Source organism: Erythrolamprus reginae, chromosome Z (genome assembly GCF_031021105.1).
Source record: "Erythrolamprus reginae isolate rEryReg1 chromosome Z, rEryReg1.hap1, whole genome shotgun sequence".
Taxonomy (NCBI): Eukaryota; Metazoa; Chordata; class Lepidosauria; order Squamata; family Dipsadidae; genus Erythrolamprus; species Erythrolamprus reginae.
The window spans coordinates 25391500-25406669 of NC_091963.1; the positions used below are offsets into that span (position 1 = coordinate 25391500).

Sequence of the window (15170 nt, forward strand, 5' to 3'; positions counted from 1 at the left end):
AAAAAAATAGAATTTATGAAACATTTATAGAATTTATGTCATAATATCACTATGAAAATTTGAACCAAACAAATATAATTCATGTACAGTTAGTCCTTGATTAAAGACCATCTATTCAGCTAATTTCCAAAGTTATGGCTGACACAGCAATCATGTGATAAAAATTAATCCTCTTAACAGAGTCCGGGCCATTTGGCCATCACTGCCAGTTTGACGAGCGGGAGCAAATTTCGACCACTGATTCACGTGAACCAGTCCTAACCAGCTGTAACCCACCATTGGTATGGCTATTGGCTGGGGCTTGAGGCAGCATTCCTGAGCGGCAGTGGTGGGTGTGCTGGAGATGACTTAAAGGTCTAGGGATGCTGGTAGCCAGTTAGCAATGCGGAAGATCTCAATGTTGCCACCACTAAAGAGTGCTGTTATACAGGATGGCTAAAGAATGGCAGAGATGGGCGAGACAGGCAGATGGAGGCAACTGAAAAGGAGGAAGTCCATTACTTTACCAAGGTTGGGGGCTGACAGACACTAAGTTGGGAATGGCTTTGCTTGGCTTGAGTCCTCGCCTAATGACTTGAGTGATCATTTAATGACAACAATAGGAACTATCAGGGTTGTTGTTTCTCATCAATTTGGTCATGTGAAATTGCATTTTTCAACATCATTTAGTGATAGAAATTTTATTTATTTTTATTTTATTTATTAAATTTGTATGCCGCCCCTCTCCGTAGACTCGGGACAGCTCACAACAGCAATAGAAATACAATATATAATACAAATCTAATAAAAACTAAAAACCCATAATTTAAAAAACATGATGTCATTACCCACATTAACCAAGGATTACTGTAAACATAGTATAGAAAATGTAAAATTGTAAATAAAATTATCCACATGTAGTATTTCTGAAAACTTAAAAGATAATCTAATATGAAAATAAAGATTGACATCAACTTTGTTTATCTTTTTTAGAATGTTTATTATATCTGTTAAAATTAAACATTTCAAATGACTGACTGGTTCATATTTGAGGGCAAATTGCACTTCAATCAGTATTCCCTTCTGGTTCCAGTTTAAGAAATGTTCAATAACTGAGGTTTTTCTAAGCAGATTTGTTAACAGTGCTATTTATTTATTTTCATCAGAGTGTTAGCTGTTAAATTTTTAATTATCTTTGGCCTTTTTCTTCTTCATGGTGCCTACTTTTAATCTTATACAACATTTGAAATACAAAATAGTGGATTTGATCTCAAGATTCCTTTCTGTGTTCAGAAGATTTCTTCTGCTTAATGGGTTTTGGTTTGGTTTTATAGGTCATTCTCAGCATAATCATAATTAAGCCCTTATTTTCTGTTGATGAGGCAGTTATTAAGTGGATTTTGCCCTATTTTACAACATTTTTAACTACAGTTGTTAAATGAATCACTGCAATTGTTAAGATAGTCAGATGGTTGTTAAGTGAATCTGGCTTCCACATTGACTTTGCTTGTCAAAAAGTTGCAAAAGGGGACTATTACAACCATAATAAATGTAAATTAATTGCCAAGCACCTGGATTTTGATCACAAGACCATAGGAATGCTGCAACAGTCATATGTGTAAAAGTTGGTTATAAGTCATATTTTTCAGTGCTGTTGTAACTTTGAACAGTAACTAAATGAATTGTTATAAGTCCATTTATTGTAAGTCCATTACCTGTACTACAGATAATGTTCAACTTTACGTAAGAACAAATTACGTAAGAACAAATTACTTCTGTGCAGCGTAAGAGTTATTAGTGAAACACTCTACTAGAAAATCATAATTGTTTGTTTGTTTGTGTATGTATTTATTTATTTATTTGACTTCTATGCTGCCCTTCTCGAAGCGATTCAGGGCAGCGTACCAGTGTTGCATATCAGTGTGAGCTTTTTAAAAATTCCAAATGCCTTTCTTTCATCTAAAACAATATTTGGTAAAGAAATACAGGAGATAAAAGGAATTAGTTTAAGTAATAAATGTTTAATTAAAAATTGTACATATTATTAATAGCATTCATTTGGCCAAACATCTATACGGTTGTAATATCCTACTGTATATAAAGTGGGAATGTATCAAGTATATACTATGAAAGTGCAAATACCATTTTCAAGATTATAGTAGTTTTGTTTTCTTTATAAAATTAATTGGTTTACAAAATAGGCTTGCCAAACTTTCTTTCAGAATTCTAAATTCAGTTAGGGGGCTGGTCTTAAATTTTAAATGTATCAAGAAAATACAAATTTAATATGCTAAATTTCATGCTCAGAATAAATTTAACAATGGAGTATACTTCACAATTTAAACCAAGTTACAGAAAACCAGAACCCACAAATTTCACTATCATCACAGAAAGCACTCATACATATCTTCTCTTAGCTTTGCAAGACATCTTAATGCAATACACACAACCATGTGATATTCTATTTTGAAATTAAAATTCAAAGAAGCTGTATGTGTATTTAAAATATGTAAGACCAATTAGTGATGATACTGTCAAGATCTATTTTAAGTTAGAAAGGATTCTGTAATAGCTTTTTAAAGAGATTATTTTCCAAGGCTAAAAAAAGGGATTCAACACCAATACTTTCAAGACAGGGCAATTAGAAGCCAAGCTAAAAATATAATGGATGTACAGCGTATAATAACAGAGAAGCAGACTACTCCTTCCAAATAAATGTCAAGAAACAGAGTTTTTTAAAAATGGATTAAATAGTTAATATTTAATTTTATGAGCCACAGGGACTGCAAGATCCCAACAGTTATGCTTAAATGAAGGTTTTAACACTTTTTTGTAACACACAGTAATCAATATATATATACCTTTTCTGCCATCAAAATACCTTACTGTACACAATCAGTAGCAATTTTTTGTATCAGACATAACCGATTTTTTTTGTATCAAGTCAAACAAAAAGAAATGTAGCATTTCATTCATTTTGCTTCTGTTAATCTAGACTTTGATTATTTGCAAGCAAAACAGTAATTTAAAACAATTACTTCTAGTTAAAATTACAATCTGCTTCACTAATTTACAATGAGGTTTTGATGTTTTTAAGCCAATTTCAACAAAACTTGTCTTCACAGTAGGACACCATTAGGGAAGGTTTTATGTTGTTATTGTTGTTTTACAAAATATGAAACACCAATCATACACTAAATGAATATTGTGCAATTGAAAAGAATACATTGTAGTGTTTTATTATTTCTGTAAAAATGTTGACATATAAGGTATGGTATTCCCCGCGCAGCTATATCTGCAAACAAGGAATTTATCTGAACAACTGAGTTTGACATTCACTTCGCTGAGTGTGTGTGTTGGAAACACACTCTTATTCCTGTGTTTCCCTCTCTTTTCAGCTGAAGCTCACACAAATTAGTAGGCTGGATGGATATAGGAGGCACACACAGATACTCACATATGCTGTACTGCCCTCAAATGCATGCTGACAAAAAGAGGCTAGGGAGAGGAGAAAAATAAGGCTCTCTGGAATCCTATGGGGACCCTTCTAGGTGTGCATGCTATACCTGTATGGGGAAGGCTTATACCCTATATAGGTATTGAGTGGAAAGGAAAGGCCATGAGTGGTTTTATGGAGGTTTCTGCAGTTCATAGCATACCATTGTATACTCCAGAACAGATAACTAATATTCATTTAACTGTGTCAACTATATATTTAGCTTAGGCAAAGGCACAGTAATATGTTGTTTGTGATGTTATTAATCTTTCCTAGGTTGGAGGGGGGCAAGCAGACGGTCTCTAGCTTCAGAAAGTTGCAGACTTCATTGTTTTGCAAAATGTTACTGCTCAAAGGAACTGCACTCAAAATGCAGAGAATGAGAAGAAAAGACTGCACTTGTGTTAAAATGTCTTTTCAACTGAACCATCTTGGTTGTTTAAAATAACTATCTTTAATAGCAGAATTAGATTTAATTAAGATAAAATAATATTAATGCAATCATAATGGTGATAAATACGAGTAAAATTTGAAAAAAGCTATATGTGTATATGTCCATGTGCATGTTACTGTGCATGTTTATGTGTTCCTTACATCCTTAAAAATAAGAGCATTAAAAAAACCCAATACTGCATATTTTTTATATTGATTTGCTGCTCGGTTTGGCACATCTGTACTGATACATAAACATGAAAAATTTATTCTAATTAGAAAAGTTTCATACTATTACTGATTAATTGGGGAAAGCAAGGCATAATTTTAGTGCTAAACCTTTTTAAAGGATAAGACAAATAAGAAAAAAAGGAGAAAATGTTTTAAATGACTCACTAAGGAAGCCTTTAATCTCCACTTTCAAGTTAAGGATCATCAGCCTAAGGCTAAATAGATAATACATTGTGTTAGGAACATGGAGTACAAGCTTCCTCCAAACAAGCAAGCCACTTTACTGTCCAATGCAATAGAAATTCCCTGAAAGGTTCAAATAAGCTTAATAAAGAACACCAAGGAAATTTCTATTTATCCCATTTTCTACACCTCAGGTAAAAACTGATCTCTGCTAGGATTGGTCAAAGTTTCCACTATATACTGTACCACTGATAATTGCCTAATCATTTTGGCTCCACAAACAATTCATTCCCCGCCCCACCCCATACTTTTTGTGATTACACCAAATGCACATGTTCAGCCCATTCAGCTGAAGTTTTTGATGTCTGACGTAAAACATCTGAATTTACAATTTGGCTGCTCGTGTCTCTGGAGGCGTCTTCACTTTGTGGAGCTGTTTCTCCATAGCTAACGTCTCCGGCAGCAGTAGCACCTTCTTCTCTTTGAGTGCTTCTGCTTTCATTTTTTAATGCATCCTCAGAAAGTGCATTTTCCTCTAGAAGATCTTGTCTGTCTTGTGGCTGCGCCATTAACCTCTCTTCCATACTGGGTTGCTGTGAATCATCATCTGCTTCTGTAATTGCGGAAGGAATGAGTGCAATACTCTGAGGATTCATGTCATGGAACCAAGCCATTATGTTTCCAAGGAGATTTTCATTTATATTAAGATCTTGGCTACCTGAGTCAGATTCACCAGACGCTGAATATAAGCCACTTCTTGTATTATTGAAAGTGCGAGAGCTAAGATGGTCTGTCAAAAACTGATCACTGTCTGCACTTAATTTTATCAGACTATCACCAAGTTCTAAAAGTTCAGTGCTACTTAGAGCTGCTCTTGGATTTTCTACGTTTACTGGGCCAGAGTCTAACCTTGTAGGCAAAGAAGTACCTATTGCTCCTAATGAAGCTTCATTAGTCAGGAAGTCTCTAGTTTCATCGTCAATAACTAGGCCAGATTCTTGCAATGATAACTGAATAGCAAGAAGTATGTTTGGATCATCTTCATCCAAGGAACTCAGAGCCTATAAGAGATATCAAAATTAAGAAATGCCTAAGTACTGTATGCCAGTATAATCAATAATGATTATTTCGGCTAAGATTCTATTTGAAATCTATTATGTAGTCAGTTCCATAACTAATATATATATATATATATTCTAATAAGCTGATGAAGTTAGAAGATAGATAGATAGATAACAAGCTAAAGAAATAAAATAGTAAAGGAAAAAGATTATACCTGCAGAGAATCCTGGTTTTCAGAGCGACTAACAGGAGTATAGTCATGAAGAGAAGAGCTGTGAAGAATACTCATGGAAGCTGAACTCACCATGGAATTACCGTGTCTTCTGTTACTGCCAGCTTCTTGAGTGTCTGCTCAAGGAAAATTTACAAATTAATATAAGGAGCTTACTTTTCTCTCTCCCCCTCCCAACACTTTTAATCCATGTTTTTTGTAGGAATTTTGAATTGTAGTGATGCTATAGAACATTTCCCTTTCTTTGTCTCTCTCTCTCTCTCTCTCTCTCTCACACACACACATACCCCTAGCAAATATTCTTTTAATAAGAGGGAATGCCTTCAATTCAAACACATGGTGACCACTTAGATCAGCTCCTCCAGGTTTCTTGGCAAGATTTTCTATTTCCCCAACACTTTCTTCTTAATGCTGAGAGTCACTCAAAGTCACTCAGTTGTCTTTATGCCTAAGATTAGATCTCACTAAACTACATCAAACTGAAAGGTGACTTGAAGAAATTGGAAATGGTATTATTTCAGATGTCAGGGAATGATTGTTGGATATCTGTTCTAGAAAAGGACAATTAGTATCTTCTATTTTTGTATTTAATATTAATTATTATATAAATAGTATTATTTCAGAATTTAGAAAAATAGCATTTTCTACTAAGCAAAGGATAAAGCATTATGTGCTATATCAGAGATTTTGTGATACTTACAACATTTCATATTGATTACATGACAGTATTGTATGAGTAAACCAGTGATTATTGATAAAATGTAAGGTAGATTTATTTTTTCTTTTTCTTTTCTCTTTCAGTTTATGTTGTTGATTGGGAGTTTAGTTTGTATTCTTGTTTTTTCTATTTTCTATTTTTTCCTTTATGTCTATTTTTTAAAATTTAAAGATGGCTCTATTTCTTATTTAAGTTTTAAGAATGTTATATAAAAATAAAGAGACACATTTCTAAAATATCAAGATACACATTTGATATGAAGGATGCTTCATACTTTTCTAACACAGTAGAAAGGAGAAAAGTGATCTAATTCTCAGTTTATTATGGAAGATGAAATGACATTTCCATCTTTATGCAATCTAATAAATTCTGAGAATCTTACATTTGTGAAGCATACTGCTATGTCTCTCTAATTTTCATTTTGAAAATCAAAAAATATGGTACCTCTTTTTAAATATTTCAATTTTCTTTTGAGGACTTAAGTAATCATGTTAATGAATCACTTTGCTTGAAAAAGAACTGAATGATAGCCCACTATTAAACTTCTGATTAAATAAAAGTTGATTAAAAGGAAGCAACTTTCCTTTTCTATAGTGTAGATTTTTTTTTACCTAGTGTACTTTCACTTGGATCATCAGGATCTGGAGCATTACTCAGCAGACTCTGCATATCTCCACGTCGGCGTTGTCTGTGTCTCCTCCGATACTGAAATTCAGCATATTCCTGCATAAACCAAACGTTACAAAATACAGGGAAGCATGCAGTAATATATTTGGAACACAACAAACAGCACGCTTAATGGGGGGGGGGGGGGGAATACCCCCTGTGATTTTATGCACTATAAAATCACCTGTTTCATAAAAAGTAAATAACTAAGTAGCAACCAACACCATGCAGTTTTTGTAAATAAAACTCCAAAAATACATAAATTTGCTAAATAAATTTAGCTAATAGATCAATGAAGCTGCTACTGCTGCATGATTGGTTGCATTTTTATGAGTATTTCAAGGTTATGGATTTAGACTAATCAACTTAGTTTAATATATGCACATATTATTTTATATATAATTGTGTGTGTTCGTCTGTGTATATGTCTCTCTCTTTCTCTCTCTCTCTCTCCAAATTCAATATTCTTAAAGGTTGGGGACATATTCGACATTGGGGAATAAGATTTCAATGTAAAACACTGAACCTGCATTAGTGAAATTGATATTATATGCTCTTTTTATATTCTTTTTTTATAAGCACGGATAACAATGTAGTAGAATAGATGAGCAGACTTTTGTTTCCCTTCTATTAATTGTATAATAAAATAAGTATTGCCAACAAAATTGCCTGATAATGTCTCTGTTAAAACATTCAGCAAGTCTACTAGTTCAGTCTTTCAAGTGTTCTTTTTTTAATGAGTTAATTACCAAAATAACCTGCAACAGTTTTAGCAAATGATATATTATACCCTTGGATTAAGCATTCTAGCAAACCCATTGTCACGGATCAATCATATTTTGAAATGTTCAATGTTCAATTTCTTTAATTAGCATATTTTCCATCAACTGCTTATCATGTAATGTGAAAAAAAAAATTCTTCACTTACAGTTCTGTGAAATCCTGGAACATTTTTTGTTCAAAATGAAGATAGGGTAATAGTTGAATTATTTTCAGAGTCACTTTTTTTGGCTTTGCCTTTTTTATTTTTGAAGGACCACAGAAATCTGCAGCCCATCATACTTTCAAAATACTGTACACCTAGTCTTAATTAATAAGTATTCTTTATTTTTTATTTTTTAATCGTATCATTAATATTCATTCACTGCCCAGAAATAGTATATATTTCACATAGGTACAACTAGTTTTAGTTTTTGATCAATTCAGACAGTAGTGGCTAATGGATGGGGGTGGGGGTTGAAAAAACTGTAAATTATAATGTTATTTTTTTTTCTAGCTAATAACACAATCAGATGCTGTCAGGAAAATGCACAAAATAGTTTAGATGAGTTTCTTGGGGAAAAATTGTCAATGATAAGAATTCTGAACTAGACAAACTTTTAATTGAATACTTCTAGGGTGACTTTTTTTTACTAGCTTGCTTCCACTTTTCAAAATATTCTTATCTTACTTCAATATTGATCAAACTTAATTTAAGTAATAAATTCATTGTTTAGCACTATATAACAAACAGGCAAATTCTAAAATAAAATCATTAATTTCTCTCGTACCAGTTATACAGCAGTGCAAACTTCAAATAAAATTCACTGATTTTAAATAATTAAAATGTTTTATTGCAAACATTTAATTATTGGGGGGGGAAAGCCAGCCAGTTTATTTGAATATAAGAAGCAAACTATTGCAAGCATAATGCTATCCAGTGACTATAAAAATGAAATATGCATAAGTATGCAATTATATAAATCACAAAACAATCCTAAAGAAAGGATTGAATAAGGCAAAAAAATCCCTTCCTCTCTATCCCACAATTAATTACGGTAGCTTCATATTTTCATATTTATATTTTATGTCCTGGAATTAGCAAGTTTTATTTTTTTAAATTTCATTTTCATTTTGTAATCTTTTGTATCTGCTGATGACACATTAGGCTGGGACTAATTGGGTTCTCATAGCTACATAGATAATGCTTCTTCGCTGTTCATTTTTCCAGTTTTTATTCAGTCCACTGTGCTATCTGGCAACAGTGTGATGAACTCATTCATAGAAATGATGGTGCTAGTTGTAAGGCACAGATCAAAAACAAAATGCTAAAGATAAAAGGGCACAGTCAATTATGCTTAGACACATGTGAATAATGCTCCTATCATAGGAACTGTGTAAGCGTTGCAACTGTCTTTTTTGCTGGAAGCACTCACCACCAAATAGATTACATTTGATCATAGTTTCCACCTGTTATTTTAATTTCCCAAAATTGAATCAGGCCTTGAAAAAAAATGAGTTCGTATCAAAAGTCAGTAGAGGTGATAATAGCTGAGTGACTTCACATATCTGAAGAACTACAGTCAGAAGTAAGCAATCAGTATTTTTAATCTATACTCTTTTGTAAAGCTAAGTAACAAGCTTACATCAACAGAGATACAATCGTATGTCCAAACACCTATGTATAAAAGAGCACCATCCTTTCAAATATTTTCTGTAATCCCCCCCTCCCCCAATCATATTGAATGAACAATGTAGGTTCTATTCAAGCAGGTACTTAGGTACTTAAGCTCAATGAAAGGAAAACAAGTTTGGAAAAACTTTCTGTAAGATGATTTCTGCTTGCAAGGTAGCAGATAAGTCACTTTGCAAAGCTCTGATGTAAGTTTAACCAACTTTGGTAGCATATGAATATGCCGAAAGAATACAATCCATACAAAAATCTAATGGTATGATGTAGAAGAATATGAAGCAGGTAAGACAAATAGTTGGAAGGAAACAGAAACAAGTTTGTGAAGATACTTTAAATAAAATCAATATGTTTAATTCTTATAGTGTAGAAATAAGGTGATTATATCACAAGGGTTCACAACCAAATAGCCACTATTACATAACTTTTAATAAAAGATTCTCAAAAAACAAGTGAAATTAAATACCGAAATAGTGAAATATAGACTGTAGAAAGTAATTCAGAAGTCCCTAAAAAAGATCAGAAGTGGACTACCTCATCCAGTTGGCTACATGTATGAATAATGGTGCCTTTTAAACTGAAGCCAAAATTTCCATCCCTTCCTTTGAAATCAGTGGAATAATTCACCAATACTAAGGAGATAATCTTTTGTGATAAAATGCTAAAATGCTGATATTCAGTAAGAACATCTAATTTTTGCAGCAACTGAAATTAGTTATTGCCATTCGGTGAAATCACTGACTCTTGGGATTCCCAGAAATGACTATAAAATGCTAAAAATGGCCATTATTGTTAAAACCACAGGGGGCTGAAGCTTTGCTTTTTAAGGGTAAATGAAATCTAGCCTGCTCTCTGGTATATCTATACAGTTTAAAAATATATTAAAAAATAATTATCCATTTCCTTTCTGTTCAAAAATGCCATTTAGATTTTATCAGTTGTTTCTCTAAATGCAATGAAAATGAATCTTCTAGACTTGGGGAAAAATACTGGAAAACAGGATTGCTGATGATGTGACAACCAGAGATTATTTAAAAACATCATCCTTGCAACTTGCTTGGAAATGCTCAATTCCAGAATGGTCTGCCTATAACTGGATAGAAGGTCCGAGAAGAACATTAAAATTAATCCAAGGCAAATTATGAACTTTTTCTTTCATTTGATGGATAGTTTGTGGCTCAGTTATATATGTAGACAGAATCAGCAATTCAGGAGAATATATCTACTTTTTCTGAAAAACAAGATGCTTTTTAAAGATAGATATGATATGGCTACTATACTAAAATTTCTAAAGTAGGGATACTGCCAAAGACTTTTTTTGGATAAAAATCCTATGAACTTGTGAAAGAAAAGCCAGTTCTTAAATTCTATAAAAATAGGAAATAGTGGACGATTGTTAAAAAATAATTGATTTAAGAGTTGTTTGAGACAAAAGCAAAACTTTTATCAGAAGTTATTTTATACAACATAATAAGACAAAACAATAACAAAAAAGAGACAGAAGCAAACACAAGCCATTTTGGATAATAAGGAGAAAAAAAAGAAAATTAAAAAAATTTCCAGACAAGGCAAGTATGTCTCAACAAAACAAAAGTTTACAATGATTGTTATCTATGTTAACAGGGAAATGGAAATAAAAATGAACTATATAAAGAAAAAAAAAGTCCTTCAGTTTTTAAACAAAATGAAAATGTGGCTTGACAAGGAAGTATAAGTTGAATCATTATTGAATAATGAGTAAAAACTGTTTACAACAATGTTGACTGGCAGATTAAAAGTAAGTTTTAAGAATTTATTCATGAGGATAAATATGGATTTTTACTTAAAATACAGTTCAAGGACAATATTGACATTTTGAAATATTGGTATAATGAAAAACAAGCCACTTGGTTGTAGTAGTCCTTGTGTAGTAGTCTTTGGATTGGACCTTCTTGTTCAAAGTTTTGGAATAATTTTAATGTGGCGTTCTTGTTCAAAATTTTGTAAAATAAAGAACTTTGGAAAAAGCTTTATAGAATGGATACGAATGATTTATACTTCAAAGGAAGCATGAATAACTGTTAATGGATATCAAAGGATACAGAAAGGAACAGGACGGGCATGTTTACTCTCTCCTATCTTGTTTATTTTGATTCTTGAAATACTGAATTATAAGACAGGATAATTATAAGATAGGATAAATATTTACTTCCTTGAGGAAGTAAATATTTTAAAATATCTAACAAGTTAGGGACTTTTGCAGGTAACTTTATATTGATTTTGGAAGCCTTCTTAGCAGCACTCACTTTTTCATCCGAAAAAATTGTCTAGAGCGAATAAAGGCACCTCAAAACTACATTGGAAATATGAACAATAAGAAGGACATTTCATCTTGCTTAGTGGAAGTATAGAAAATTTTGCATTCAAATACACTTATTCAGAGAATTTTAAAGTTTAAGGTACAATTCAGAGTGGAAACCTTTCTTCTGGAATTGAGGAACAAAAAGTAGCAAAATGTCTCAGAACTGATTTTTTTTAATATGGTAAGTACATCCGGATTATTGTATTTTATAAACTTTCAGTAATACAATGAAAGATTGGTTCATGAAGATGATGTAACTTACTGAAATGGCAAACTGATTTATTTGATTAGGGAAAAGACATCATGTTTCTTGTTTATTAGAAATTCTTTATGGTCTTTTTGCATATAATAGAAAAAATGAACATATAGTTATGGTTTTTATGATTAGACATGAAATTATAGAGAGAAGTCATATCAAGGCTTTAGAAAAAAGGTAAATTTATACTTATAAATCTTTGATAAAGGATTTCTATCTCCTGAAAATGAAAATCAAAACTAATACTAACTAAAATAAAGTTATAAGAAGGAATTCTTATAACTTTATTTTAGTTAGTATTAGTTTTGATCTTCATTTTTTAAATTTTCAATAAAATTATGAAAAAGAAAGAAATGCTTAGTTCCTAAATAAATATTACCAGTTACAACTCCTGAGAAGAGATTGCCATAATCATGATTCCTTCCTGAGTCCTTCGGGATTGGGCAGCATAAAAGTTGAATGAATGAATGAATGAATGAATGAATGAATAAATAAATAAATAAATAAATGACCCATCCCCATTTTCAGAAGTACAATCTTCCAAGTTTGCTTGCGTTCTTATTTGTTTGTTTGGTTAGTTAAGTAGTGGCAAAGCACACCAGACAAATAAGACAGAGAGATTGTTTACTGTCAGAATACTTTCTGAAGGCTATTTTATATGCCACAAACTCTGCAATCTCTTGAATGGTGTGGGTGGAATGAAGTGAAGTTGCACACAGAGTAAACAATAATTTTAAAAAAACATTTCAAAGATTAAAAAAAAAGAGAGACCTGTACAATTCTCATCCACAAAGAAAAACAAGAGGAAACAATTGTTCTTTGAGAAGAAAAATCCAGATGCAATTACTTATTTTGCAGTTGGGAAAAAAATACCTGCCTAGAGAAGGGTAGAAACTAGCACCAGGGATATATATCCTGGGATAAAGACATTCTGGCCAAAAGATCTTCCACAGCACTACATATTTCCTGTATTTCAAAAATTTTATTAGTTTATCTGAATATAATATAAAAGACAAAAATATATAAGACAATAATAAGAAAACAAAGGCGGGAAAACGGAAGGGAGAAAACTGTAGGACAGAAGGAAAAGAAATAAAAGGTGTTGACTTTCCACCTAGGTGTTTCCTATGTGAACTCTGTATAGGAGTATCAACTTTATGGGCAAGTTACCAAGAGTACAAAGGAAAATAAAAATCTTATATAAATATAAATTATCTATCTATCTATCTATCTATCTATCTATCTATCTATCTATCTATCTATCTATCTATCTATCTATCTATCTATCTATCTATCTATCCCTGGTGTAAAAAGGAAGCTAAACCTTTACAATGTTACATCTAGCTTTTTGTTTGTGATCCAATGCCTGGTCAGAAAAAAGTTAAAAATGATGTTACAGGAACATATTTGCACTCATTAAAAGGCAAGATTTGGAAATACCTATAACTACAAGATCGTAGCCAAGTTAGAAGCATTAAAAAGAAAAAAAACTGAAAATGATGTACCAAATAACATAGCTAAAGAGTAAACTCAATAGAGGAGCCAGATAAGTGACTGTTGTTTTGTGGTACACTGTTGGCAAGGTTGCTCTGCCATGACAACCTGACTTACAGCTTTCATTTTCTAACAATCAGGAGGAAGTAGGGAACTTGATTTGCAAGGGATGGAACATAATTGGTCTCATTTGTTTAACTAGGTTCAAAATTCTAGTTGAGTTGTGACAATTATCATCATTTCTCCTGCCAGAACTCAAACAGATGTTGTGAAACTGGAAGACCAGGGCGCTGATCAAACCCTTAAGGACAGAAATTCATGTTATATATTATTCACCACTGGATAGGGGGGAGGGGGGAAATCCTTGCATTGTAAAGCTACAAAAAATAGAAAGCCCATCCACACCTTGCAAACTTTTGAACAATTTGCAACAACATTGGGAAGCTACTCATGCAAAGTGAAATTCCTTAATCATTTCTGTAATAAGTAAATTTATAAAACAAAAAATGACAAAAATTACCTCAGGGGATGCAAATCCTAAATATTCCCAATCCCATGTTCCACCAGCAAAGCTATAAATTAAACATACTTCGTTATTGAAGAACAGAATTAACTATAAACAATTTCCCCTCAACCAGACAATTGAAAAGCTATTTGCTAATTAGCTATTTATATAATTTTAATAGCGTTAATAAGCCAAGAAAATTAAAAGTTGGTCAGGATTTCAATTATAAATCTAAACATTCATTCATTGCATGAACACAAAACATCCCACTCAATCCAATCCCACCAACCTTTTCAGTTAAAGCATGGGGTGGCTAGTGCTAATACTATTTCCTATAATAACAGCAACATTTATAATTTATTTATTTATCATTTCAACTTTCTTGACTACCACAATAAAGACACTGGGTAGTTAGCAAGGATTATAATAATAGAACAAATTATAATGGTGTGGGAGAGGAGGGAATGGAACCAAACAATTCAGTAATATCCAGCTTTACATCCTGCTTTCTTGAAGGCAAGGAAGGTCAAGGATCTTTAGATCATGGAGGAAATTTTCTGCTAATACCATGCACATTTAGTTAGAATTGACTTATGACGACATTGAGAACCTGACAGTCTAATGTAATATTTGAAACAGAAACATCAAAAATTACAATTCAACCTTCTATGCCTTGTGCCGAAAATGAGCGGTTGAAATAATCTTCTCTTATGTGAATCAGTTTGAGATGAACACATTAACCTTGCTAAAAATATTTTTGTGCTTTTTATTTAAAAAGGCACCACATTTTCTCTGTCATCACGATTAATTTTCATGTGTAATTCTATTTTCAATTCTATTTTCAATTTTCAAAGTACTACTTTCCCATTTATTTATATAGTGGCCCATATGTGACCCTAGGCGGCTTACCATAAAATAAATAAATTGAATGCATAGAATATACAATTTGGTATAAAATATTTGATTTAGTATGATTATTTACCATAAGAACAAAATTTATTCATTAAACAAATAAATTGTCCATTTTATAAATATAAGTTTGGGTAGCTCTGAATTATAAAGAATGAGACCACAGTTAAAGTAGCAAAAATGATATAAAAATAGTATCTGAAAAGGCTTACAGACA

General features: G+C 32.1%; 1 protein-coding gene across 6 annotated transcripts in view; it reads right to left on the bottom strand.

Moving 5' to 3' along the window:
- Positions 1–1980: 1980 nt before the first annotated feature.
- ANKIB1 (ankyrin repeat and IBR domain containing 1) overlaps positions 1981–15170 on the bottom strand; it is a 56491-nt gene continuing 43301 nt past the window's right edge. For 2 of the 6 annotated variants that reach the window (XM_070728148.1, XM_070728149.1), the window contains exons 17-20: positions 14060–14111; positions 6945–7056; positions 5598–5731; positions 1981–5382 (exon numbers count right to left, since the gene is read on the bottom strand). In XM_070728148.1, coding sequence (XP_070584249.1) covers positions 4639–5382; positions 5598–5731; positions 6945–7056; positions 14060–14111 — 1042 coding nt within the window. In that variant the 3' untranslated portion in view covers positions 1981–4638. The remainder of the gene's footprint in view (positions 5383–5597; positions 5732–6944; positions 7057–14059; positions 14112–15170) is intronic. The other 4 variants (XM_070728154.1, XM_070728153.1, XM_070728151.1 and 1 more) reach the window with 4 other exon arrangements.